This window comes from Cebus imitator, unplaced genomic scaffold (assembly GCF_001604975.1).
Source record: "Cebus imitator isolate Cc_AM_T3 unplaced genomic scaffold, Cebus_imitator-1.0 Scaffold253, whole genome shotgun sequence".
NCBI classification, from domain to species: domain Eukaryota; kingdom Metazoa; phylum Chordata; class Mammalia; order Primates; family Cebidae; genus Cebus; species Cebus imitator.
This window is the reverse complement of record NW_016107568.1, coordinates 606,009-633,089: the sequence shown is the minus strand read 5'-3', so window position 1 is coordinate 633,089 and position 27,081 is coordinate 606,009. Positions and strand designations below refer to the sequence as shown.

At 37.1% G+C, this 27,081-nt stretch overlaps 1 protein-coding gene and 1 pseudogene across 1 annotated transcript; both read left to right on the top strand.

Moving 5' to 3' along the window:
- Window positions 1-4,952: 4,952 nt before the first annotated feature.
- Window positions 4,953-17,551, top strand: MS4A3 (membrane spanning 4-domains A3). Its single transcript, XM_037727990.1, has 6 exons — window positions 4,953-5,250; window positions 9,262-9,433; window positions 10,573-10,710; window positions 11,584-11,640; window positions 14,265-14,423; window positions 15,975-17,551. The coding sequence occupies exons 2-6, from the start codon at window positions 9,278-9,280 to the stop codon at window positions 16,092-16,094; spliced, it is 630 nt and encodes a 209-aa protein (XP_037583918.1). The 5' UTR covers window positions 4,953-5,250; window positions 9,262-9,277; the 3' UTR covers window positions 16,095-17,551.
- On the top strand, window positions 16,170-20,249 carry LOC108282923 (annotated as a pseudogene).
- The last annotated feature ends 6,832 nt before the right edge of the window (window positions 20,250-27,081 follow it).

Here is a 27,081-nt window from a genome sequence, read left to right as displayed (position 1 = left end):
CATGGGTGGCAGTAAGTGGGAATATTGAATGCCACATGCACTATATATGTGCTCATAGAGGTGGAGGCATTCTGGAGTATTCTACCCAGCAGTCCTCAGTCAAGTTGATTATGTGCACATCCTATGGCCCAGTAATTGGGATTTTGATTATATATTGCAAAGAAATTCTCATACAGAATTAAGGCACATGGATGTGAGAAGATTCCTGATATCAAGCTACAATCCCTGTGTGTTCATTTATGGGTGGGTGGTTAGGTAAAACATGGTGGATGTAGGTGCAGCATTTGGATACAGCAGACTGCACACTCACGGTGGCTCACGCCTATGATCCCAGCACTTTGGGAGGCTGAGGCCGGTGGATCACTTGAGGTCAGGAGTTTGAGACCAGCTTGGCTGACATGGTGAAACCATCTTCACTGAAAATACTAAAATTAGTGGGGCGTGGTGGTGCATGCCTCGAATCCCAGCTACTGAGAGGCTGAGGCAGGAGAATCACTTGAACCTGGGAGGCGGAGGAGGTTGCAGTGAGCCGAGATCATGCCACTGCACTCCAGCCTGGCTGACAGAGTAAGACTTTGTCACAAACAAACAAACAGACTTGGGTATCACTAACAGAGCTGAGTGAAAAAGAGGACCATGACATATATAATACAATGGCATTTATGTATATTAAGAATGTTTGCATGTAGAACTCAATGGTTACCTTTGGTGAGAAGAATCCAAATCAAGGCACAAGAAGATGGAAGAGCTGTAATATTTCATGTGAAGCCCATCTTGCGCTACAGAAAATGTACGTATCAGGATGAAATCCTATTAAAATGGCCAATGAATGAAATCTGCTTAATTCCAAACTAAGATACAATTTTACCTGCTAAAATAAAGTATATAGGCCACCCCAGGAGAAGAGGTGGTCTTTCTTAGAGAAATGCATTTGTTCTTTTCTAACTCATTTCCAACTATCTCATTATAAAGTCCTTTTAGACATACCCGGTAGTTCCCCAATCTGGCTTCACGTTAGAGTTACCTTGGGACCTTTAAAAAATATTCCTGTTGGGCTGGGTGCAGAGGCTCATGCTTGTAATCCTAGTACTTTGGGAGGCTGAGGCAGGTGGATCACTTGAGGCTAGGAGTGGGAGACCAGCCTGGTCAACATGGTGAAACCCTGTTTCTACTTCAAAACAAAACAAAACAAAACAAAAATAAGCCGGGCATGATGGTGTGTGCTTGTAATCCCAGCTACTCAGGAGGCTGAGGCAGAAGAATTACTTGAACCTGGAGGCAGATGCTGCAGTGAGCCGAGATTGCACACCAGCCTGGGCAACAGAGCAAGATTCTGTCTAAAAAAAAAAAAAACAAGTTCACATTCATGTTGAGTTTATGACAAATATCCTGATTTAATGTTTTATAAACTCCCCAGAAGATTCCACTAGGTAGCTGAAAGTAGAAGCATTATATTAGCATTTTCTACCTAGGCTATTTCCATGTTTACCAATAAGTGTCATCATAAATTTTTCTTAGGAACTCTAAAAAAGAATCCCTTTATTCAAATGCTAAGATTGAATCTCTACTCTATTTTCCTCATTTATTTGAAAACACAGCATGAGGTCAAAACAAAGAATCAAGGCTAGTTTCTGATTGATGATTTTATTTTATCTGATGGCTTATTATTTCAAGACCTCTTGGAACAACAATCCTTGTCCGTCTTAACCTTTTATTAATCTTACAATTATAGTAACTAATGCCATTTCAACGTGATTTCAAAGTTGTGACTTTTGCAACATTATGAACTAGTAATTTACAAATTAAACACATTTAATGCATCCCAAAGCCAAAAACCTTAGGTGGTTAACTGTTTTAAGAGCTTATACATGTGTTACGATATATAAAGGTACTGCTTCATTAAGGGTGTGATTTTAATATGTACACACATGGGCATGAGCGTGTGTATGGGGGTAAAACAGACGGCAAGCAATAATATTTAGTAAGTAGATAAAAACAGCAGTCTTGAGAAATATATCACTTTTTAAATAGTCAAATGTGGCACTTGTAAATGAACAACTAGACTATTGATGAATTCACGGATTTCCGCTTCGTTTTGGAAATTTGCAACTTGAATTTTGAACTCAATTATTCTTTAAGGTACTTCAGCACGGGAAGCTACTCAGTCTCTCCTTGATAATTTTCCCTGCCATTAGGAGATATTACATGCAAGTGAAAGAAAGGTCTATGAATATTCCTTTTTCTCTTTTTAATTTGTTTTTTAAAATGTGTTTTATTTTCATTTATCAGCCATAAAAAAAGAATAGCATCCAGTCATTTGCAACAACATGAATGGAACTGGAGATCATTAAGTCCAGGCACAGAAAGGCAAATATCACATATTCTCACTTACTTGTGGGACCTAAAAATCAAAACATTTGAACTCATGAAGACGGAGAGTAGAAGGGTGGTTACCAGAGGCTGGGAAGGGTAGTGGGGAGCTGTGAGGGGAGGTGGGGTTGGTTAATGGGTACAAGAAATGGAAAGCATGAATAAGACTCGCTATTTGAGAGCAAGCAGGGTGACTATAGTCAATAATAACTGTACATTTTTAAAGTAACTTAAAGAGTGTAATTGGATTGTTTGCAATTCAATGGATAAGTGCTTAAGAGGATGGATACCCCATTCTTCATGATGTGAGTATTGTGCATTGCATGGCTGTATCAAAACAGCTCATGTACCTCATAAGTATATACACTTACTATGTACCTACAAAAATAGGAAAAAAATAATTTTTATGTATTTATTTTACTTTTTTCCCTCTCAGTTTTAATGAGGTGCAATTAGATAAATATGTTCTGGGGATCTAATTTGTTAAGATCTCTCAACAAATTTTAAGTATACAATGCAGTGTCGTTAACTCCAGTTGTCCATGTTAACTGGAGTTAACAATACTGTATTGTATAATTAAAATTTGTTAAGAGAGATCTTAAATGTTCTCACCACCACCAAAAAAAAAAAAAAGATGATTATATGATGTGATGGATAGATTAATTATCTGCTTTGTGGTAATGATGTCACAAGGCATACATGTGTCAAAACATCATGCACATGGTAAGTATATTAAATTCTTATTTGTGAATCTTCCTTTGAAAGCGGTTTCTCACAATTATTCTCTCTCTAAGGAACTGAAGAAAGAGCCCAATCATTTTTATTATTTATTTTGAACTCATGTGAAGATCTTAGTTACTAAGACCTTTGTGCACATTCTGTCATTTAAACTTCGTGCCCCAAAGTGAGCACCATGATCTTCAATTTACAAATGGGAGAACTGAAGTCTTAGAGAGTAAGTAACTTCCTTTCATGGTTTTTTCTACAGCTCCAAATTCAAAACAAGCATGTTGAAAGCATCCACTCTTTTTCCTTTCACTTGTTCGTATTTCTTTCTTTTCTTTGCTGAAGGCATTTTCTTGTCATCCCTTTTTTCTTCAGTATTCCATTTGCAATGGTTCCAGCTAAAATGGGGAGGGAAGGATCCTATCTTTACTACCTGCCTTTTGGCTATTTCCTTCTGACTTTTGTCACTGTCTTCTCTTTCATCAGTCCCTTTCACTCCTAAACGTAGACCCTGGAGAGCTGCTGCCCTAGGGCTCAGTTACCAGCTCTCCTAGCAGAGAGCCTGTGCAGAAGTTTTCTGGCAGCTGGGCCCTTGCTCACTTCATATTCACAATCTCTGCCCCTCACACTATGCTTTGGTCTTGGTATCTGGCCCTCTTTCTCTTTCCTGTGATCACATGGCTACTTATGCTCCCGTTTGTAGGACTAGGACCTCACTTTCCTTGCTGTGAAAATTCTTCTCTGTTTCACAGGCTCCTCTGGGGCATGGATCAGGAGCTGTGCCCTCGTTCTGGGCCTTTGTCTCAGCCCTGGCCCCTGTGAACTTAATAAGGATTGTGGTTTGAATCTTCACATGTTACCTACTTCCTTACTCCCTGTCAGGTGATTCTGATGTTTCTATCACCTATTTTAGAACATTTATTTAGGATGATTATATAATTTGGCCACTTTTGAAACTGAAAGGAGGCCGGGCACAGTGGCTCACACCTGTAATCCCAGCATTTTGGGAGGCCGAGGCAGGTGGATCACCTGAGATCATGAGTTCGAGACCAGCCTGACCAATATGGTGAAACCCCATCTCTACTAAAAATACAAAAATTAGCTGGGTTTGGTAGCATGTGCCTATAGTCCCTGCTACTCTGGGGGCTGGGACAGGAGAATTGCATGAACTTGGGAGGTAGAGGTTGCAGTGAGCTGAGATGGTGCCACTGCATTCCAGCCTGGGCAACAGAGCAAGACTCCATCTAAAACACACACACACACACAAAAAAAAAAAAAAAAACCCAAAAAACAACACAGACCAAAAGGAGGGGTTTTAACAATAATATTAGGATAACAGGCACACTTTGGGCTTTACCCTTGTATGAACTGGAGATTTTGCACAAGGCTTTGTCAGTTAAATTTTAGGAAAGCCGGGTCACATTTCTATACCATAATTTTCTCTACCATAAAATCAGGTTAATAGTAGTACCTGGATCCTGAGTTATTGTGAGGATGAAATGAGTTTACATACGTAAAGCATTTAGAACAATGACCTGTACATAGTAATCATTTAATATATTTAAACCATAATTACATTATTATTATATCTATGACATTGAGCAAAGTAACTTCTCAAAGTATGTGAGAATTGAATGTGATCATGCATGTAAGGTACATAGCGCTGTTGCTGGCACATTATGTAAAATAAGTGCCTGAGTGACCACCTCTCTCCTCCAGACCCTTCTCTTACAATATGACTTTATCTCTTCTTGCTGTATAACTAACTCTCTTCTACCCCCATCCACAACCTCTTCTCACTTGTCTACCCGTGTCTGTTGCTTGTATTTCCTGTTCCAAGAATGTGTTAAGCAACATCTGAAAGCCAGAAGACAGTTGCCCCTGACACCAGTTTCCTAATCATCACTAAGGCCTGGGAAGATGCAATGGACCAGCGAGGCACCAAATGCAGATGTGATTGGCACACTGGTCAGTCAGCCCGCAAAACATTTTCACCAGCTCCTCTGAAGTGTTGCATAAGGCAAAGATACGTTAAGTCTGTGGAGGCTGCCATTTTCTGGAAAGGGTGCTGTAGTGATCTTTTCTGAGTGCCTCCTACTTATGACAAGTTGGACTTGGGAGGAAAGACATCTGCCAAAGCTTGAAGCTGCCAAGGTATAGATTCCCTCTCCATAGAAATTCCCTTTTCTTTTATATCTTTTGTTAAAATGCCTTCTGGTAGACTACTGGGGCTGTCTGCCAAGGCTTCTGTTTGGTTGCTATGTAGAGGTTTGGAATATTTCACTGTGAGCATGGCTTCTCTTTAGGATGTGATTATTCCACTGGAGTCATAACAAAATGTTAGACATAATAATGCAGGAATTTCTTTGGAAAAAATGTGGGTATGGATACACACACATGCACACACACCTCTTAGATATATTAAATCCCACTGACTGCACCTGAGTTTGTCTGCCAGCTCTGATTATGAAGGGTGGCCTGGACATGCCTGAAGTATGGGGTCTGTAAAATGCATTTTAGTATAGCTTAGGGGACAGTAGAACGTAATGATCGCTTGAGATGGATTACCAGGTTCTGACTTGTAGTTTTTCAAATAGTTGTCTGTGTGGACTTGGGAAAGTTATTTAACTTCTCTGTTCCTCAGTTTCTTCGTCTGTTAGATGGAAAGGATCATAACAGTAGTACCCATTCTGATGTTGTGAGAACTAAATTAGTAAACATGAATAAAGTCCTTAGAACAAACACCTGCCACATACTAAGAGCTGGAGAGGTGAACTTAACTGGCCGTTTCCTAGAAAATCTACATTTCTCTGATTTTTTAACAAATAAATAACTGATTTGACCAAATTTTAGAAAACATTGTTTCACCTGAAGGTTGAAAATTCTCCCTGATTATTTTGATTATTGATACAAATAAAGTTAAATAACATGGTTAGGTATTTTCTCTCTGCAGAAATGCTCTTGGAGTTTCTGGGATGAGAGGCTCCAGTGCTTGCAGACATATTTTCCATTATCATTCATCAGAATGGCTACTTTGGGCTGGACCAAAAGTCTGGTTATTGATTGAACATGTGTTAGCGGAGTACTTGCCATCTAATGATTCTGAGCTAGGCACTGGAGTGGCAGTTATGAGTGGATAATGAGGTAACAGACAAGTATCCAGGCAATTAAAGCTCAGGTTGATTAAGTGGTATGAGAAGGGAAGTTGGGGAAATTCTGAGAGCATCTAAAAAGGGTGCATCTTCCAGACTTGGCCAGAACTGAAAACAACATCCTGGAAATATGACATGTAGGCTGAAAATCAGTCTGGAAGGGCCGGGCATGGTGGCTCACGTCTGTAATCCCAGCAATTTGGGAGGCTAAGGTGGGTGGATCACCTGAGGTCAGGAGTTCGAGACCAGCCTGGCCAATGTGGTGAAACTCCATCTCTACGAAAAATACAAAAATTAGCTGGGTGTGGTGGTGCGTGTCTGTAATCCCAGCTACTTGGGAGCGTGAGGCAGGAGAATTGCTTGAACCCGGGTCACGGAGTTTGCAGTGAGCCGAGACTGGTCCACTGCACTCCAGCCTGGGAAACAAAGTGAGACTCCATCTCAAAAAAAGAAAAAAAAATTCAGTCTGGAGGGAGAGCAGAAATTATCCACGTGAAACTTGAGGGGACTTGTCTTTCAAGAATAGGGGGATAGCACAGAGTATTGAAGACATTTGAGGGCGTGGAACTTCTGAAGGAAGACAAATTAATAAAACAAGGCTGGATGGAGCTTTGAAATAGGGAGATGTAGGCAAGAGATTTAAAAGTTGATACCAGCTGTTCATCCAGTCTACCACTGATGGACATTTAGGGTGATTCTATGTCTTTGCTATTGTGAATAGGCAAGAGATTTTCTGATCGTAAGCAGCAACTCTCTCCACATTGCATGCATCTTAGTTCATTAGATATTTAATCCAAAAGACATATAATTTTCCAGTGGATAAATTTGAAGTCTTGGCTTTTTGACTATTTTTATTTGTACCTCTTGCAATAATTACATTAGGAACTCATTCACATAGTTTGCTTTAAGCTCTGTTGATCTTCCCTTGCTCTTGGGTTCTGTACAGTGTTGAACATGGGAGGTAAAGGCTTCTTGTGATTTTACATTCATCTATATTTAAATACGTAGAGAATGTAATTTAATCCTAGCATGAAAATCAGTGTTGGTAGGAAACTTTGATGAGGAGTATTGGTAGGAAAATTTTATGACATTTATAATAAACCTTTTATCAGTATTGGTAGGGAACCTTTATGAATTTTTATAGCATTTCCTAGTGTAATAATAAAACATGCCCTGACTCTCACTTTCATTTAAATCAGTGCTTAGTAAATTTGTTACCACACTTAAATGAGGGTCATACATGTCCCCACAATAGAGAATTAGAAAGGTAAGCATCCTGTAAGTGGCATGTATTTAGTGTGACAAAAAAACTAAGTTATTAGAAAAATGGATCTGGTATATAATTTCTAACAAAAAGTAGAAATTAAGATACTATTCTTTCTTTTTAAATAAAAAGCTTTTATTTTACATTTAGGGGTGCATATACATGTTTGTTGTACAGGTAAGTTCATGCCATGGGAGTTTGCTGCGCAGATTGTCACCCAGGTACTAAGCCTAGTACCCAATCATTATTTTTCCTGATTTCCTTCCTCCTCTCTCTGATAGTCCCCAGTGTGTGTTTTTCCCCTCTATGTGTCCATTTGTTCTTATCATTTAGCTCCCACTTACAAGTGAGAACATGTAATATTTGCTTTTCTGTTCCTGTGTTAGCTTTCTAAGGATAATAGCTTCCAGCTTCATCCATGTTCCTGCAAAAGACATGATCTCATTATTTTTTATGACTGCATAGTATTCCATGGTGTGTATGTACCACATTTTCTTCATCCAGTCAACCATTGATGGACATTTGGGTTGATTCAATGTTTTTGCTATTGTGAATAGTGCTGCAATGAATGTTCTTGTGTATGTGTCTTTATTAAGATCTTATTCTTAACACAGTCAATAGTTTTGACAGAATTCAGCATCATTTCGTGTGTTTATGGTTCATCCCATGCCATCTCCTTTATCAGTTATAAAAGTGTATTAGCATTTTACAACCGTTTTGTGTTGGAGGGTATTATGAATTAGAAAATTATATTGCCCAGCATTCAGAAGTTCAATATAAGCATTCTGTGCATACTTTAGTGATATACATATTTTCTAGCTATAATGATTGAGGTGGTTGTTTTGTGACCTTATATACAAACTTGAAGTCCTTTTTGTCAGAAGACAGAGTATAAGTTTAAAGTTGATACCACCTGTTCATAAATTAAGAATTCCCTATGTTATCAAAGTCAACTCATGCAATGTTAATATGAAATGAAAATTATTCCCATTTTTACAGAAGTCAAAACTCAGGTTCCCACTACATGGTCTGCAACTAGTAAATGATGAAATCTGGATTTGAATTTGGATCTTCCATAGTACTTAAACTCTGCCATGTTATGTTGATATTCAGAAAGACATCTCCTATATAGTGCTATATAATGTAATGATTTGAAAAATATTGGACCTTAGAGTAGAACTTTTTTAGTAGAATATGAAATCATTAAAGCTATATGAGTTTGGGTTAGTTTCTCAACCTCTCTATGCCTCAATTTTTTCATTTGTGAAATGGAAATAATATTACAACAAACAGGATTAAATATATTAATATATTGACAGCAACTAGACAGTGCCTAGCATATAAATAAGTACTAAATAAATGGTATTATTACTGGACTGTGGCTAAAGCCATCATTCTTATATAAGAAACCACTGCTCAAAGAATCCATATGTCTGGTTGCTCACAACTGATTTGAAGAAATGCAGGGGCTATATATCAGTGCATGCAAAATGAGAAAGAAATTGCTCTTTACCACTCCAAAGTTAAGTGAAGTACCAAGGCCTACTACAATGACCTAATGATGTCTACTACTCCAAGGCAAGACAGAATTGAATATTGTACAAATTCTGTTACTCTGCCCTGGTGTCCCATATGTAGAGAGTCATTGTAATGTATGGACAGGATTGAATCCTTCTATAACACTCAAAATTTTAGTAGCTAGCGGAAAAAGGGAAAGCATAAAGCCTTTGGATTTCTTTTCTATCACAGCCATAAACAACACCAAATGGCCTCCCATGAAGTTGAAGATGCAGAGCTGGGGTCAGCCTCAGCCCATGGTATCCCAGGCAGTGAGGCAGGACCAGACAGGGTGAATAATTCTGTCTACCAGCCCATTGATGGATCACAACGCTATCAGAAAGGAGAACTACAATTCCTTGGGGTAAGTCAGCCTTAGTTTAAAAATTGATTTAAGAGGGAAGAGAAAAAATCAGTTGACCTGTGAAGAATGTATATTTGAACTGTGAGGATTCTTTTACATGTGGATTTCTTCCACCTCTGTCATCCTGAAACAGCAAGAACACCCCCTGCACTCTCCTTCTTCCTCAGTCTATTCAATGTGAACAGGATAAGGATGAAGATCTCTATAAGTGGATGAAAATCCACTTAAGGAATAGTAAATACATTTTCTCTTTCTTATGATTTCCTTAATAACATTTTAGTTTCTCTAGCCTATTATATATAATATGTCACATACAAAATATGTAATAATTGACTGTTTATGTTATTGGTAAGGCTTCCGGTCAACGGTAGGCTATTAGTAGCTAAGTTTTTGGGAAGTCAAAAGTTATATGTGGATTTTCAATGGTGAAGGGGTAAACATTCTAAACCCTTATGTTATTCAAGAGTCAACTGTATCATGTGAATTACTTTTTTATAATTTTATTTATATGAAATTTATAAATTTTATAATTCTGAATTATTTATCACTGAGTTGATGAAGAATTGGAGAAAAGACAGGGATTTATTATAGATCTGGGGAGCAGAAATGCAGAAGCATTCTCTCATGGTAGAAAACATCAAACCTTGGAGAGTAAATTCCAAGACCCTTTATTTTTTGCTTTGTGCCTTTGACCAGCCATTTCAGGAGGCTGAGCTCTATGAAGCTTACGTTCTGTATTTTAAATTCAAAAATTGTGTTGAGAGAAAGGCTGAGTAGAATATGGGTTACCCTCTGTCTGCCTTCATCATATTATGGCCCCAAAAACATGCTGGGAAGAGACTTTGACTCCATCTACCTTACCAGCCATGTTTCCTTTGCTCTCCTGCCACTTGAGGAGTTCGTGAGAATGAATAGAAATGTAGGGGAGAAGTGAAGATGAAAGGCTGCCGCTGGAATTGGTGGGGATAGTGTGGAACAAAAAACACTTTCAGTTAAGCTCTTGCCCAGTGAATTTAGCCTTGACACTTAAACCATTTTGAGCACTGACATCTCCTTTATGAGGACAATTAAAATGGTCTGTTTTCAGTGTACACTTCAGTAAATGACTGTTATGACTCTTTTTTTCCTTCTTTTTTCAGGCCATCCAGATCCTGAATGCAGCAATTATTCTCGCTTTGGGTATCTTTCTGGGTTCCTTGCAATACCTGTTCTACTTCAACAGGCACTTCTTTTTCTTCACCTTCTACACAGGCTACCCAATTTGGGGTGCTGCGTTTGTGAGTATTCATAATCCCCTGGCTGTGTGTTATTTCTTAGATATCACTGCTGGAGATGTGTTCGATGACAAAAGTATTGTTTGTAGGTTATCTGAAGGTTGCATGCTGTGATTTTGATTTGCAATTCTTGATACAAGCATTTAGAAACGAACTTTTTCTTTTTTTCTTTTTTAATTTGTTACTTACTTATTTTTTTGAGACAGGGTCTTGGTCTGTGGTCCAGGCTGGATTGGCCTCCCAAAATGCTGGAATTGCCAGGTGTGATCCCTGATGCTTGGCCAAAAACTTCTTTCTGATTAAGAGAAATCACATTTGCCAAGTACAAATGAAGTCCTAAAAATTATCGTATATCTATGTGTTACATTTATAGATACTTAAAAAATTGAATGAAAAATGGGTATTCAGGCGTGGTGGCTCACGCCTGTTGAGGCAGGTGGATCACAAGGTCAGGAGTTCGAGATAAGTCTGGCAATTCCAGCATTTTGGGAGGCCAACCTGAGAGGACCACTTGTGGTCAGGAGTTCGAGACCATCCTGGGAAATATGGTGAAACCCCATCTCTACTAAAAATACAAAAACAAAAATTAGCTGGGCATGGTGGTTCATGCTTGTAATCCCAGCTACTCTGGAGATGGAGGGACGAGAATCACTTGAACTGGGGAGGCAGAGGTTGCAGTGAGCCAAGATCGTGCCTCTGCACTCCAGCCTGGACAACAGACCAAGACCCTGTCTCAATTTTGTGTCCTGGAATGTAAATTTTAAAAAGGAGGTTTGTGTGACTATTGCTGGATATCTGCTAATTGAGGGAGGGCCAAGAAGAAAATGATTGAGACTTAATATTCCTTTATATGTTTTACTCCCTGTTTTCAAACAGTTTTGTACTTCAGGAACCTTGTCTGTTGTAGCAGGGAGAAAACCCACAACAGCATGGGTAAGTAGTACTTCTTCTTTTTCTATGATCAGAGGAGTAGAAATAAATTTTTCATAAACAGTAGGAGAGTAGGGGGGTCTATGGATACAACTGAGACACTAAGTATCATTTAATGTATAAAACATTAGTTTTCTTAAGGTATTCAGGTGGTAGGTCAGCAGAGGATCACACAGATTTTGAGTGTGCATTTTTGGGGTGCTTACTCTGAATATTGGTGAATCTGAAGCTTAGAAAAAGTCTTCTTGATTTTTATGTGTTGCCAAGTTTGACCAATTCTAATTATTTGGACGTAAGAACTCCCACCACTAACTAGTTTCACAACTGAAAGTCCAGACTTCTATTCCTAAACAACTGCTACGTCTCTATGATGTGTTCTCAGTGAATCATGCAGCCATTGACACTCTACTTTCCTACTCCATTCATTCACGTTCCCTCCTCCATGGAAGGCTATTTTACCATTTTACTCTGGCCTCAAACACCAATGCTTCTTCTCTCATCCTTACTCACTGCTGATGATGTTTTTGTCTCTTTTGAGAAAACTGAAACCGTTAGAAGAGAATTTTCAGACCTCTACTACTTAATGGACTAGAACTTTACCAATATATATTTTTTTTCTAGTCTCTTACGATAGGTAAACTCCCTGTGATTTTCTTTACAGTGGATCTCCCTACTTGAGTATGAAGTATAAGGTTCCATTTTTTTTTTCCCCACACAAGTATATCACTTTAATTTGTGTCCCTCTGCTAGTTTTTCTTTTTTCTTTTTACAGGTTCGCACTCTGTCACCCAGGTGAGAGTGCAGTGGTGTGGTCACAGCTCACTACATCCTCCACATTCCAGGGCCAAAGCAATGTTCCCACCTCAGCCTCTCGCATAGCTGTGGCTACAGGTGCATGCCACCATGCCTGTCTAATTTTTGTCTTTATTTATTTATTTATTTATTTATTTTTTTGTAGAGATGGGATCTTGCCATGTTGCCCAGGCTGATCTCAAAATCCTGGGCTCAATCAATCCTCATGCCTCAGCCTCTCAAAACGCTGAAGTTAAAGGCATGAGTTACCTTGCCCAGTCTCTGATCAGCATGTAAGCATCCAGTTACTGTTCTCAACTTAAAACAAAACAAGGAAACTTTGACAGTATTTCTCCCTGCTAGGTACAGGCACAATTTGTATTTCCTTCTGTAGCTAAACTCCTTCAAAGGAATTATCATGCTCTTTCNACCTGGTTTCGATTAAACCCACTTCAGTAAGACTTTATTTCCTACTATTCTTCTGTAACTGCTGTCTTTAAGATCACTGAAAACTTCCACCTTGCTAAAACAATGGTCGATTCTTGATCCTCATCTAACTTAACCTAGGAGTAGCATTTATCGTAGTTAGTCACCCACTTTCCTTCCAGGAATTTCCTCACTTGGCTTCCAGCATACATCGGTTTTCCTCCCATCTTTTGGTTTCTCCATCTCAGTCTCCCTTCCTGGATCCTTTCCTTCTCTCTGACCTTTTAATATCCTGGTGCCCCAGAGCTGAATTCTTTGCCACCTAGTCTTCTCAATCTATGGCTACTTCTCCTGTGATTTCACACATTCTCATGACTTCAAATAACATCTATATTCCCATAATTGAAATAAGTATTTCCAGCCTAAGTCTATCTCCTGATCATCGGATTGGCATGTACAGATCCAAAGGTCAACTCCCAGGCTCTTCCTCCAACCTTCTCCTCATGTCAGCTGATGGGAAAATCCTTCCAGATTTCCTGACCAAACACCTTGCAATATCCCTGAGTCTTCTTTCTTTCACAATCCTGAATCCGATTTATCAGCAAATAATGTCGGCTCTACTTTCAAGCTATTATTATACCTGATTTTGACCTTTTCTCATCTTTCTACTAATGACATCTCATCCAGTCCACCTTGTCTCTACTAATCAGGCTCCCAGCTTTTATCGTTGAACTTCTCTTTGCCTTGCTAGAAACAGTGATCCCCTGAAGCCATAAAGCCAAGTGTATCATTTATTTGCTCCAAATCCTTCATTGGCTTTGTATTTTTCTTAGAGTTAGAAACAAAGTCATTTTCATGATTCTGCAGAGCCCTACATGATTCAGCTCTCTGTTAACTTTCCTTCTTCTTCATTTCCTAATATGGCCCATGTGCCTCCAATGCCATTGGCCCCCTTGCTTCCCCAGAAGATTTTGGCCTCAGGACTTTGAACTGAGTCTTTCCCTAACTGCAAGGATATTCCCTCAGATATCCTCTTGGTTGGCACCCACAGCTCTTTCACGCCTCTCCCAGGTGTCATTTCTATTTAATATCATGAACCACCTCTCTTTGGATTCCCAGATTCTCCTTATCCTATTCTATTAGCCCCTAGTACTTAATCACCTTCAAAAATGTTATGTAATTTACCTATTAGTATGTTTACTTTTTTCTTTGTTTTTATTGCTAGAATGTAAGCTTCATGGAGGGTGGGGAACAGAAAAATCTTTCTTTGGTCATTGATGTTTGCCTTGCATCTAGGACATCGATGGGTGTGTAAACAATATTCGATCAATGTTTGTTTCAGTGAATAGTTGCCAGAGGAATGAAGTGTGTGCTGAAGATATTAATTGAAAATTCTTATTATTTTTCAGATGCAACACAGTTTTGGAATGAACTTTGCCAGTGCTTCGATTGCATTAGTGGGGATTGCTTTTCTCTCAGTAAATTTAGCAGTTAATGTCCAGGCATTAAAGAGTTGTCAGTCTTTACCATCACTGGACCTATGCATTTACATGGGCTCCATATCAAATGTATGTTTTTGAAGAATATGTATAATAATAAAATATTTCATACAATCCAGAATGTATAGAAAAATAATATGTCAGGTACCATGCTACATAATTTGAATCTTGAGTCTACTGCCTATTTGCTCTGTAATGAAGGGCAAATTAGATAATCCTCTGAATTTTTTTTTTTTGAAATGAGAATAACAACCCATCTCATAGGATTGCTATGAGAATTTAATTAGTTAACATATGATAAACAATTAAAACAAGGCTTAACATATTATGTTACACAATTATTAACATTACTCTAACAAGTACTATTACACTCACCAGAGAAATTTTTTGGAAGTTTCATTTCATATTTCTTTGCTTAATAAAACAAACGGGAGATTTACAGCTTTCTCTGAAATCTGGAATGTTCAAATCATGAGTTGAAGTTTTGAAGGACTTCACTTTAGAATTAAATGAATATGGTGTTTTAAAAGGAAAGCTCTTTAATAACCTTACCAAGGTTTTTTTGAGATAGAATCTTGCTCCATTGCCAGGCGCCAGGCTGGAGTGCAGTGGTGTGATCTTGGCTTACTGCAACCTCCACCTCCTGGGTTCAAGCGATTCTCCCTCCTCAGCCTCCCGAGTAGCTGGGACTATAGGCACACGCCACCACGCCCAGCTAATTTTTGCATTTTTAGTAGAGATTGTGTTTCACCATGTTGGCCAGAATGGTCTTGATCTCTTGACCTCCCAAAGTGCTGGGAATATAGGCGTGAGCCACCACACCAGGCCCCCTTACCAAGTTTTTTAAATTTGTGTTTAGGTATTCTACTTCTTCTGAGGTCTACTTAGAAATTAATATTTTCCCTTGGAATTATCCATTTCATTCCAATGATCTATGAACCATTAGTTATAGACTCACTCCTAAGCTTTCTGCTTTCTGACACTACTCATGGAAGTTTGTGTTCTCATTTTCTTTATTATATTTTTAATGATCTAAATTTATATTTGTCAGAGCCTGATTTTTCTGTAGATTTGGTAGTATTTTTCCACCAGGGATATATTGTATTGGTTGCTTCTAGGTGCCTCAGTAATAATAGTGGAGTCACTAGCCCAAAAACAATTTTATTTTGTGTTTAGATCAGCTTAGTGTTTTAGTTTCTAGGGATAAAGTAAATGCCTCAGCTCCTATGAAGTACTGTTAATGAAATTGTGGAAAAGTCATTTTTGTTCATTTTCCTAAACTGCCTGCTCCTCTCCTTAATTTACTACTAATTCAAATTGGAAGGTGTTAGTGATAGTGTCAGAATTTTGTTTCTATAGTTTCTCCCCCCTGTAGCTACTTCATATGAGTTGACATAGAAATGCCACACATCTTTCTCTTCAGATAAAATATTTTCATGCTTTTAGATTGAGATACTATCCCTTCTACAGTGTTATGTGTGTCTGTGTCTTAAATCTAATTTATGGTTCACTTTGTTCCATTTTATGGGAAGGAGATGTTTTGTCTGGTTTCCTGCTGACATTTTTTTTTCCTCTCTGGATGTTGCCACTGGGTTTGATATGAGGCATCATATCCCTTAGGGCATGGTGTCTCTACTGCTGATTTTCACCTTCTTGGAATTGTGCATAAACATCTCTACCGTGGCCATGTGGTGCAATGCAAACTGCTGTAAGTCTAGAGAGGTGAGGTTTTTCAAATGATTAATCATTCACATGGTCTTAAAGCCTCCCTCTAGGATTTGAAGTTGTTTCTGACTCTTAAACCTTTATGCGGTAATGATTTGTAGAGTTCTTGGAGTTAGAGATTGTATGAGTGTTAGAGATGGAATGAAGGCTAAAAAAGAATTTGGATGTGAAAATGCAAGAGGAAAAACTGTATTTAATATATAAGAGCACACATTCCCACCTTGAAAAGATGGCCGTTGAAGTTGGAGGTTATACGAGGTATACAGGTACAGCTGGAATTAAGTTATTATTTTCTAATAACTTGTGACTTTCTACCTATATGACCCAGGAAAAATGAATAATTCTTTCTTAATTTTAGATGTATTAACTGTAAAATGAAAATAATATTTTCATTCTCTTCTGATGTTTGTTGTGAGGACCGTGTATGTAATCTTTACAGTGTTTGGCCCAGTAATAATCAGTGAATGGATTTTATTGTTGATTATTATGATGACAACAGAAAGGGATGGGAGGCGAAGGAGATGATGATCCTATTCTTGGACATTAATGTTGTTTTATTTTCCAGGTGATTTCCTCATCTCCCAATTCTGTGGAACCAAGAATACCTCCTTATGAAAATAATTCTGAGAGCTGAATATTTGACCATAAATCTCCAGTGACTCAGAGATTTACCCGCAAACTCAGGAGAACATGAGCCTGCCTGTAAAGCTCAATTTTTCTATCATGTCACCAATCACAAGAACCTTGGACGTCTGACTGACTCTATCCTTTCTCTCCTTACTGTAAATCCTACTAGTGTGTTGTGGGTATAGAAGGGCAGATATATCTCTTCAGGCATTCTTGGATTTGTAACTTCTATGATCATTACTCCAAAGTTGCTTCAGAAATTGGTTCTATTTTTTCTTACCCACCTACTCCATTGCTTTATGAGGTTTAAGGAAGGAAGATAGTGTAATACCTATTTAATATATTTTTCCTGAAATCCAACTTCTGACTACCCAGTAGGAAGAAAATTGAGACTTTTTTTTCATTACAGAGAAATGCTTCTTGACTTTAGCTAACATTAGCATTACAAAAAGTGTCAAATGAAAAAATTACCATCATTGTCACAAAGGTAAATTTTCACTGTATTTGAGGTGAGAGGGTTAAGGCTCAAGGATTTTATTTCAGTAAACTGCTGGAATTCACACATGCCCTGATATGTATATGATGATTTATGTTGGTGAGGCTGAGAATAAGCCCAGATATGTTCTTCAGAGGACAATGGGAGACTCTAAAGTAGAGAAGCAAAGAACAAGGCCTTTAGAATCTGACAGATCTGGGTTCAAATTCTGAAACTGTCACTTATTACCTGTATGAACACGGTACCTAATCTCTCTGACCTATTTTTCCACATCTGTAAAATAGATATAATACAGACAACTACTTTGTCAGCCGCTACGAGGATTAAAAGGAAATAAAAAGGAGATGTGGAACAGCATCAAAGGTCTTTGATGATGTTGCTGTTGGTGGTGGTCTTGCTATTGCTGTTGAAAGCTTAGGTGGGATTGTGGTCAGATGCACTGGAGAGATACGGCGGAAGGCCTTACTTACATTTCCATTGTGCCTCCTCATATAACCTCCAATAACTTCAATGGCCATCTTTTCAAGGTAGCAATGTGGTGTGAAAGCTTCCCTCAGTTCCTCATTTATATATCTGCTGAAGCACTTATATTTCTTACTCATAAATATTCAAGATAAATAAAATGTATGAATTAGAAATATAAACACTTACTGTGTCCATAAATGTTCATCCACAAGTTACTCTTAGCTGCTTGTGTATCATATGTGCAAAGGTTCTTCTCTACTACTTCTTGCCTACTATGTAATAAATATTTCTTTATTTTTTAATCCATTCAATGATCATTTGGGGAGTGCCTATTATGTGTCATGTATTGTGCTAAGATTTTGGCATATAATAGAGAATGATGCATAAGCTCTGCTCTTAAGTCACTTGTAGTGGGAGATATAGACCCCTAAAAACACATAAGGGCTATGATAGGAAGAGTATAGGAATTTTGAGAAGCACATAAGAAGAGTTTCTAACTCAGATTAGAAGACATGTCAGTGATAATTTTTCAGAAGACTTTTCTTCTTAACTGAGATCTTAAAGATACCTGGGAGTTTACACAATGGAAGGGAAATGGAAGAAAAGGGGATACATTCAAAGCCTTTAAGTTAGAAAAAGTTTTGAATATTCAAAGAATAAACTAGGAACTTTAGTGGGTCTAACTTCAGTGTATAATGGGTAGATGGAAAGATAAAAGTTTGAAGAGAGAAGTGTATGTCACAACAAGAGATTATAAAATGACAACTCTGTGAGTCTTAAGAAGCAACTGAAAAGTTATACAAGTACAGGGCATGGTAGCTCACATCTGTAATCCCAGCAATTTGGGAGGCTGAGGTGGGTGGATTACTTGAGGTCAGGAGTTTGAGACCAGCCTGGCTAACATGATGAAACCCCGTCTGTACTAAAAATACAAAAATTAGCTGGGCATGGTGGCACGTGCCTGTAATCCCAGCCACTCTGGAGGCTGAGGTAGGAGAATCACTTCAACCTAGGAGGCAGAGGTCGCAGTGAGCCAAGATTGTACCACTGCACTCCAGCCTGGGTGACAGAGTGAGACTCCATTTCAACAACAGCAACAACAAAAATTTTACACAGGGATGTCCTGACACTGGCTTATATTGGTTTGTGGAAGTCAATTTTAAATTTCCAGGGAGCACAAGTCAACATAATTTGGGTAGCTTGAAATTAGCTATGATGAGAGGATTTATACCACAGAGATGGGAAACGCTACAAATTTTAGCATTCACATGTAGACTTTGCCTGCAGCAAACACTATTGTGTTGTTCAAAAGGTGATTTTGTTTCCCTCATTTCTACTTTATTTATCATTTAAATGTTTCAGTAAGGAAGATTTGTGTCTTCTCTATTATTTATTTATTAAAGTATTTGTATCATTATCATTTTGTACTCATAAATATTTATATTTTTCTTTTGGTTATGACCAATATTTATTTTGTTTCTCAAAGTTTTCCAACTGTGGCCATTGGGAGCTCAGTTGGTTCCTGTGTAGTTTTTGCATGCTCCATCCCACCCTTTCCTTTTTACCATGTTCATATTTTCTGGATCTACAAGGTTCTTCATGTTATTTCACCTGCTACAGACCTAGAATTTTCATTTCTTCAGGGAGCCCTGGTTTCTTTATTGAGAGAACTATGTTTAGAAAACCTGATCTGGGGGCAAGATATGCTTATTGCTACTGTGTGTCACTGCTTCCAGGCCCTCTCAGGGGACAAAGCTACGAAATATATGCATGTACACTAACCCAGGCACACATATGTCTATATTTGTTATTATATGTATGTATGTATCTATCCAGCTCTCTCTTCTCTCTCTTATGAATTCCTACTGATAAATTCTACTCAAACATGGCCACACAGTTTCCTTTCTAGCAACCTCCCAACTTTGCTTATTTACAACCTGTTTTCTGAGAATAATATGTCTGGCAACAATTTCCACAATCAAGGAGAGGAATCATCCTTCATTGTCTTATAAGATTGTTGTAGGAGTCTGTAGGTCATCTTGCAGGGTTGTCTCAAGTATTGAACAAAAGACAGAGGTTCTGAGAAAAAACAGCAAATGGCTCCGGCATAGAGAGAGAAAATTGAGAGGGACCTAAGAGACATCTACGGTGATGTACTGTTTCTTGAAAAGTTCTTGATCCTATGCCTCAGAAGCAAAGAGCAAAATCTATTTAAAAATGAAAGAGACTACTATTGCTGCTTGGCCTGAGGTTTCTGCTGGTGATGACAAGAAAAAGGTTGTAGATCAGTTGCAACAAGCATACCAATAAACTTGTGAAATCATCAAAAAGGAAATGCAACCAACAAATCCTATCAGATTGGATCTGGCCCTTAATGTCTCTGTCTTCTATTATGAGCTTCTGAACTCCCCAGAGAGAAATCCTGTTCACTTGTAAAGGCAGCTTTGGTGAAGCCCTTGTTGAACTTGACACGTTAAGTTATACAAAGACAGCTTGCTAATGCAGTAACTGAGGGACAACTTGACATGTGGACATTGGATACTCAAGGAGATGAAACTGGAGCAAGAGGAAGAAAAAATTAGCCAGCCTTCCAACTTTTGTCTGCCTCATTCTAAAATTTACGCAGTAGATGGCTTGTCTTTCATGCTATCCCACAAATAGCTTTTTGTTTAGATTTGTCACAGGTTTATGTTTGTTGCAGCAATATTCACGATGGCCAAGATATGGAATTTCTATTTTAATTTCAATACTTCCCATGTGGTTTTTTTATGTTTAACATTAGGAAATTAGAGCCAGTTAACATTTAGGGAGTTATCTATTTTCATTTTGAGATGACAAAAATGGAGATGTGGAATTTTTATATAAATTATATAAATTATAAATATTCAGCATAGTACTTTTGGTACATTGTGACTTCACAATCGCCAGAATTAAAGCTGCTTCCATGTCTGAATGAAGAAAACTGCCTACAAATTGGTTTGTCCTGGTGGGGAATAAAAGGGATAATTTGTTCCAGTCACAGGTATAGTAACTGTGGGTCCTTTAAGATTTTGAGCACTTACAAGATTGTGGTAGAAACAGACATGCTATGGATACCACATGTTAAACCATGTATGTCTGCAGAATACTCAATCTCAATGTGCCCACCTTTGACTACAGCTACAGAAGTGTTTCTTTAGACAAATCTGAGGCCAATTTACTCTTGATAAGGGCAGAAATGGTTTATGTTCCATTATTTGTGAAGTTCACTGCTGTTTGCTTTCATTATTTTTGCTACGCTCATTATCTTTGTATTCAAATGTTTTAGGCAACCTAAGAACAAATATAAAAGTAAAGATGTAGTAAAAGTGAATTGCTTGACAGTCATTACTTCATGTATATCAAGCAAATCAGTAAAATTTATGAAAAGTATTTAACTTCTTTAATGTTTTTTTCTTTTATGATTTTTTTTGATATTTGCCTCACATGTACATGCTGTAAAAGTAGTTAACGGAGAAATAACTTGAGATGATGCATAGTTTTGTTTAATATCTTATGATATTTTTATGAACACTCCAACATAATTGTTAACAACACATGTATTATGTTCATTTAAGTGGAATAAATATATGAATAGCCTTTCCACTACTTTCTCTATAGCTTTTGATGTAAATTAGTCTTTTGAGTCTAAAATTTCTCTAAAGGAAGCTGTACATTTTTTGAAATGTATTCCTTATTCTCTCTTGGCAGCTAATGGGATTTTACCAAGTTTAAACACAAAGTTTATTATAGCAAAAACACTACTAACATAATTACCATTTGCAACCATGTCCCATGTTCCCCTCTCCTCCTCCTTACCCTGGAGAAAATGAGTTTTGTTTTTTTCTAGTGGAAGGAGGTTAACTGGAAAAAAGTAATACGTTTCATTTAAAATTTTGGTATACAGCATTTTCTAACTTAGGAAGCCACAATGTTCTTACCCCATCATGACATTGGGTAGCATTAACTGTGAATTTTGGGCTTCAAAATCACTTTTGGTTTTTAAGAAACTTAGATACTATTATAGGCTGCCTTTGATTTTGAAACTTTATTCTTTCTATTTGTCAGAAACATAAGATTACCTTTCTTTTTTAGCCTTCTCTGTTGTCACCAACCATTGCTACTTGGTGGCTGTTTACTTGGAAAAAGGCTACGTGATCTTTCTGGCTCCACTAAATGTCTAAGACACCCTGCTTCCTTTGCTTGCATCCCACAAACTATTTCCCTCATCCTATTTACTGCAACAAATCTTTCCTTAGTTGATGAGATTGTGTTTATCTCCCTTTAAACCTTCCCTATCCCGAATAGTCTGTCATTTTCTGCCTTTAAAATCTTTCCTCTCTCTTTTGCTCTATTCTCTAAGTAATAATGCGGTTAAGTTATCCCCAAAGTTCACTCTACAGAAAATTTCCTCAATACTTTGCAGAAAACTCCAAACAAATCATATTAAAAGAGGCATATATTTTTTTCTTTTAGAATGTAAGCTCCTAAAGAGGAGGGGCAATGTTGTCTGTATGTTCTATTGTGCCTCGCACATTGTAAATGCTCAATAAATATTGATGACGGGAGGCAGTGAGTCTTGATTATGAAGGTGAGAAACACTGGTGAGAAATCCCAAACACTGGGTTGTTGCTTGTTTTATTATGACCTTAGATTAAGTTGGAAAATATTTGCCCGTGTTGAATAGCTGTCCCAAATATTACATTCAAATAAAAATACAATGGAGGAAAAAAGTTAACAAGTTCTGGGTATCTAGGGTAATACAGCTTGGCTGTGTCCCCACCCAAATCTCATCTTGAATTATAGTTTCCATAATTCCTATGTGTTGTGAGAGGGACCCTGTGGGAGGTAATTGAATCATGGGGGTGGTTACCCCTATGTTACTGTTCTTATGATGGTGAGTGAGTTCTGACAAGATCTAACGGTTTTTAAAGAGGCTTCCCTCTTTGCTCAGCATTTCTCCTTCCTGCCCTCATGTGAAGAAGGACGTGTTTGCTTCCCCTTCTGCCATGATTCTAAGTTTCCTGAGACCTTCCTAGCCATGTGGAACTGTGAATCAGTTAAACCTTTTTCCTTTATAAATTGCCCAGTCTCAGGCAGTTCTTTATATCAGTGTGAGAACAGACTAATAGATAAGGTATGGTATGGGTGGTGATGAATATGTAAATTAATTTGATTATAGTAGTCATTATACAATGTATATGTTTATCAAGTCATTACATTGTACACCTTGCATATATACAACTTTTGTCAATTACATATTTAAAAGGTGGGGCAGGGGAATAAGCAAGCATGGAAACCCCTACCAGCCACCTACATTATACCAAAAATTAAAATTGTGGCTAAATAGATATTTGCCATGGAAAATAGTAATGAAAATGTGTGATAGATCATAATAGGACATGCCTGAAAGAGGAAAAGACAAATTGATATTTTATTCAAAATACATTATATTGATGTATATGAAAAATAAAGAAAAATGTACAAATAGTAAGTGTACAACTTCATATTTTTTATTGTGGTAAGAACATTTAACATGAGTTAACACTTAATCGCCCCCTTAACAAATTTTTAAATTTACACTATTATGGACTATAGATGAAATGTTATGCATTATAACTCTGGAGCTTATTCATTTTGCTTGACTGAAACTTTATGAGTGCTAATTGGTAACTCTATTTCTCTCTCCTTCTAGGGACTGGTGGCCACTATTCTATTCTTCCATTCTATGAATTTGACCATTTTAGATAACTCATACAAATGAAATCATGCCATATTTCTCCTTTAGTGACAGACTTATTTTACTTAGCAAACGTATTCTATGTTCATCCATTTTGTTACAGATGGTAGGATTTCCATTTTTTTTTAAAGACTGAATAGTATTTCATTGTATGTATTTAATACACATCCATTTATTTATTTATGGATATTTAGGTTGTTTCCACATGTTAGCTATTCTGAATAATGCTGCAATGAATATGGGATCCTGGTATTAATTCCCTTAAACATCCAAAAGTAGGATTGATAGATCATGTGGTAGATCTATATTTAATTTTTTGAGAAACCGCCATATAGTTTTTCATAGCTACTGTACCGTTAACAGTGTACAAGAATTCCAATTTATCCACATCCTCGCCAACACTTGCTATTTATTTATATTTTAATAAGGTCATCCTAACAGGTATGAGGTGATATCTCATTTTGATTTTGATTTGTATTTCCCCAATGATTAGTGATGCGGAGCATCTTTGCACTACCCATTGGCCATATGTATGTCTTTGCTGGAGAAATGCCTATTCAAATACTTTGCCTACTTTTAAAATTGGGTTATTATTTTTGTCTATTTGATTGTTTACTGAGTTGTAGGAGTTTCTTAAATATTTTGAATGTTAATCCCATATCAGACAGATTATTTGCAAATACTTCTCCTATTCTATAGGTTATCTCCTCGTGTTTTTGTTTCCTTTGCTGTGCGAAAGCTTTTAGTTTGATTTATTTCTACGTACCTATTTTTGCTTTTGTTTCTTTGCTCTTGGTGTATTATCCAATAAATTATTGCTAACTTCAGTGTTATAAAACTCTTCCTCTATGTTTCCTTTTATGCGATTTACAATTTTGGGTCTTCTTTACAGTTAATTCTTCAATTCATTTTAAGTTGAATTTTGTATGTGGTGTAAGAAAGAAATCAATTTCATTCTGTTATATGGGATATCTAATTTTCCCAGCACCATTTGTGGCAAATATTATCCTTTTCTCATTCTGTATTCTTGGCAACCTTGTTGATGATTGGTTGACCATATATATGTAGATTTATATCTAGGCTCTTTTGTTCTATTGGTCTTATGCCTGTCTTTATGCCAGCATTATACTGTTTTAATTACTATTGTAATACATTTTGAAATCAGCAGATGTCTCTAGCTTGCTGTTTTCTCAAGACTGTGTTGGCTGTTGGGGCCCTTTGTGGTTTCACATGACGTTTAGGATTTTTAGCAGCTTCTGTAAACAATTCATTGGGATTTTTGATAGAATTTGCACTGGATCTGTAAATTGCTTTTGGTAGTACAGACATTTTGACAATATTAAATCTTCCAATCCATGGACGTGGATATCTTTTATTAATTTGTGTTTAATTTCTTTCATCTGTTTCATAGTTTTCAGTGTACAAGTTTTTCATCTCATTAGTTAAGTTTACTCTTAAGTATTTTATTCTTTTTAATGCTATTTTAGATGAAATTAGTTTCTTAATTTTCTTTTCAGGAACTTTGCTAGTGTATAGCTGATTTTTATATGTTGATTATTGTATTCTGCTACTTTACAGAATTCATTTATTCAAAGTGTATGTGTGTGCACATGTGTGTGTGAGTATATGTAGTCTTTAGAGTTTTTACATATAGGATTATGCCATCTACAAAGAGAGATAATTTTACTTTTACTTTTTTCCAATTTAAATACCTTTTGTTTATTTTACTTGCCTAATTTTTTTGCTAGGAATTTTAGTGCTATGTTGAATAGAAGTGGCAAAATGGGCATCCTTGCCTTATTCCTTATCTTAAAGAAAAAGTGGTTTTATACTCTTATATGCTTTCATATTGCTTTTAATTGTCCTTTGTTTCAACTTGAAAAACTCCTTTCAGCGTATCTTGTAAGGCACGTCCAGTGGTGATAACTTTCCTCAGCTTTTGTTTGTCTAGGAAAGTATTTCTCTCTCCTTCATTTCTGAAGTATGGTTTTGCCAAGGGTAGTATTCTTGGTTGGCTTTTTTTTTCTCTCTCGCTGCACTTTGGATATATTATCCTACTTACTTCTGGCCTGCAAAGTTTCTGCTGAAAAATTCTCCTAATAGTCCTATGGAGACACCACTGTATTAATAAGTCACTTTTCTTTTGCTGCTTTCAAAATTCTCACTTTGCCCTTGACCTTTGATAATTTATTATGATGTATCTTAGCGTGGACATCTTAGTATCATTTTATTTGGGGTCCATTGGGCTGTCTAGATGCCCATTTTATTTATAGACTTGGAAAATTTCCTCTATCATTTTTTGAATAAGTTTTATTTCTTTTTCTCTCCCTTCTTTTTCTGAGAATCCTATAATTTTTATATTTACCCACTTAATGATGTCCCATAAGTTTTTAAAGCTTTTTTTACTCTTTTCATTTCTCTAGATAATTTTAATAAACTGTCTTCAAGTTTACTGATCTTTTCTTCTGCTTACCCTAGCTCCTGTTGAACCTACCTGGTGAATTTCATTTTAGTTGTTGTGTTCTTCAGTTCTATGATTTCTATTTGATACTTTTAAATCTTTCTATCTCTGTTGAAATTCTCCCATTCATGCATGCTCTCCTGACCTCATTTTGCTTTTTTATGATGGTTATTTCGATTTCTCTTTCAGATATATCACATATCTTTGTATCCTTGTGGTCAGTTTCTGGAAACTTATTTATGTTTTAGAGCATATTTTTTGTTTCTTCATTGGCCCTGACTCTTGCATTGATGTTTTCACAATAGTCTCATAGAATGGACTGTTATAGGAGAAGCACTTCACCAATCTGCCAGTCAAGACATCTGGGAGCATCTCAAGTCCAGATGCTATCTTGGACTGTTATTTTTGTTCTCAGACCATTGAACATATTGTTCTCTGTTTTTCTTTTCCTTCTCAGGTAGCTGAGGTATTTTTTGGTGGTGGAGGGAGGGCAGTTGTGGTTCAGTGTTGTTCTGTTTGTTTTGCCTATTTGCTTTGCCCTGAGCTGGAAGGCTGGAATGTGGCATGTACTGCTTGATATTCAAACTGCAGTCTTTGTTCTCAATGTGTCTAGAGTATGCTAGGTCTTGTCTGGCCTTGCCTGAGATAGGCAAGACAGGAGTAAATGCCTCGGCAGCCCCCAGAAAAATTAGAATGCTAAACTTATGGCCCAGTGTTTTCATTCCTTCACCAAGGAGAAGCTTAAGGAATTGCCACACTGTCTTCCACAATAGTTGAACTAATTTACATTCCCACCAACAGTGTAAAAGCATTCCAATTTCTCCGCATCCTTGCCAGCCTATGTTGTTTCCAGACTTTTTAATGATTGCCATTCTAACTGGTGTGAGATGGAATCTCGTTGTGGTTTTGATTCGCATTTCTCTAATGACCAGTGATTATGAGCTTTTTTTTTTTCATATTTTTGTTGGTCATGTAAATGTCTTCTTTTGAGAAGTGTCCTTTTATATCATTTGCCCACTTTTTGATGGGGTTGTTTGTTTTTTTCTTGTATGTTTGTTTAAGTTCCTTATAGATTCTGGATATTAGGCCTTTGTCAAATGGATAGATTGCAAAAATTTTTTCCCATTCTGTAAGTTGCTTGTTCACTCTGACAATAGTTTCTTTTGCTGTGCAGAAGCTCTTTAATTTAATTATA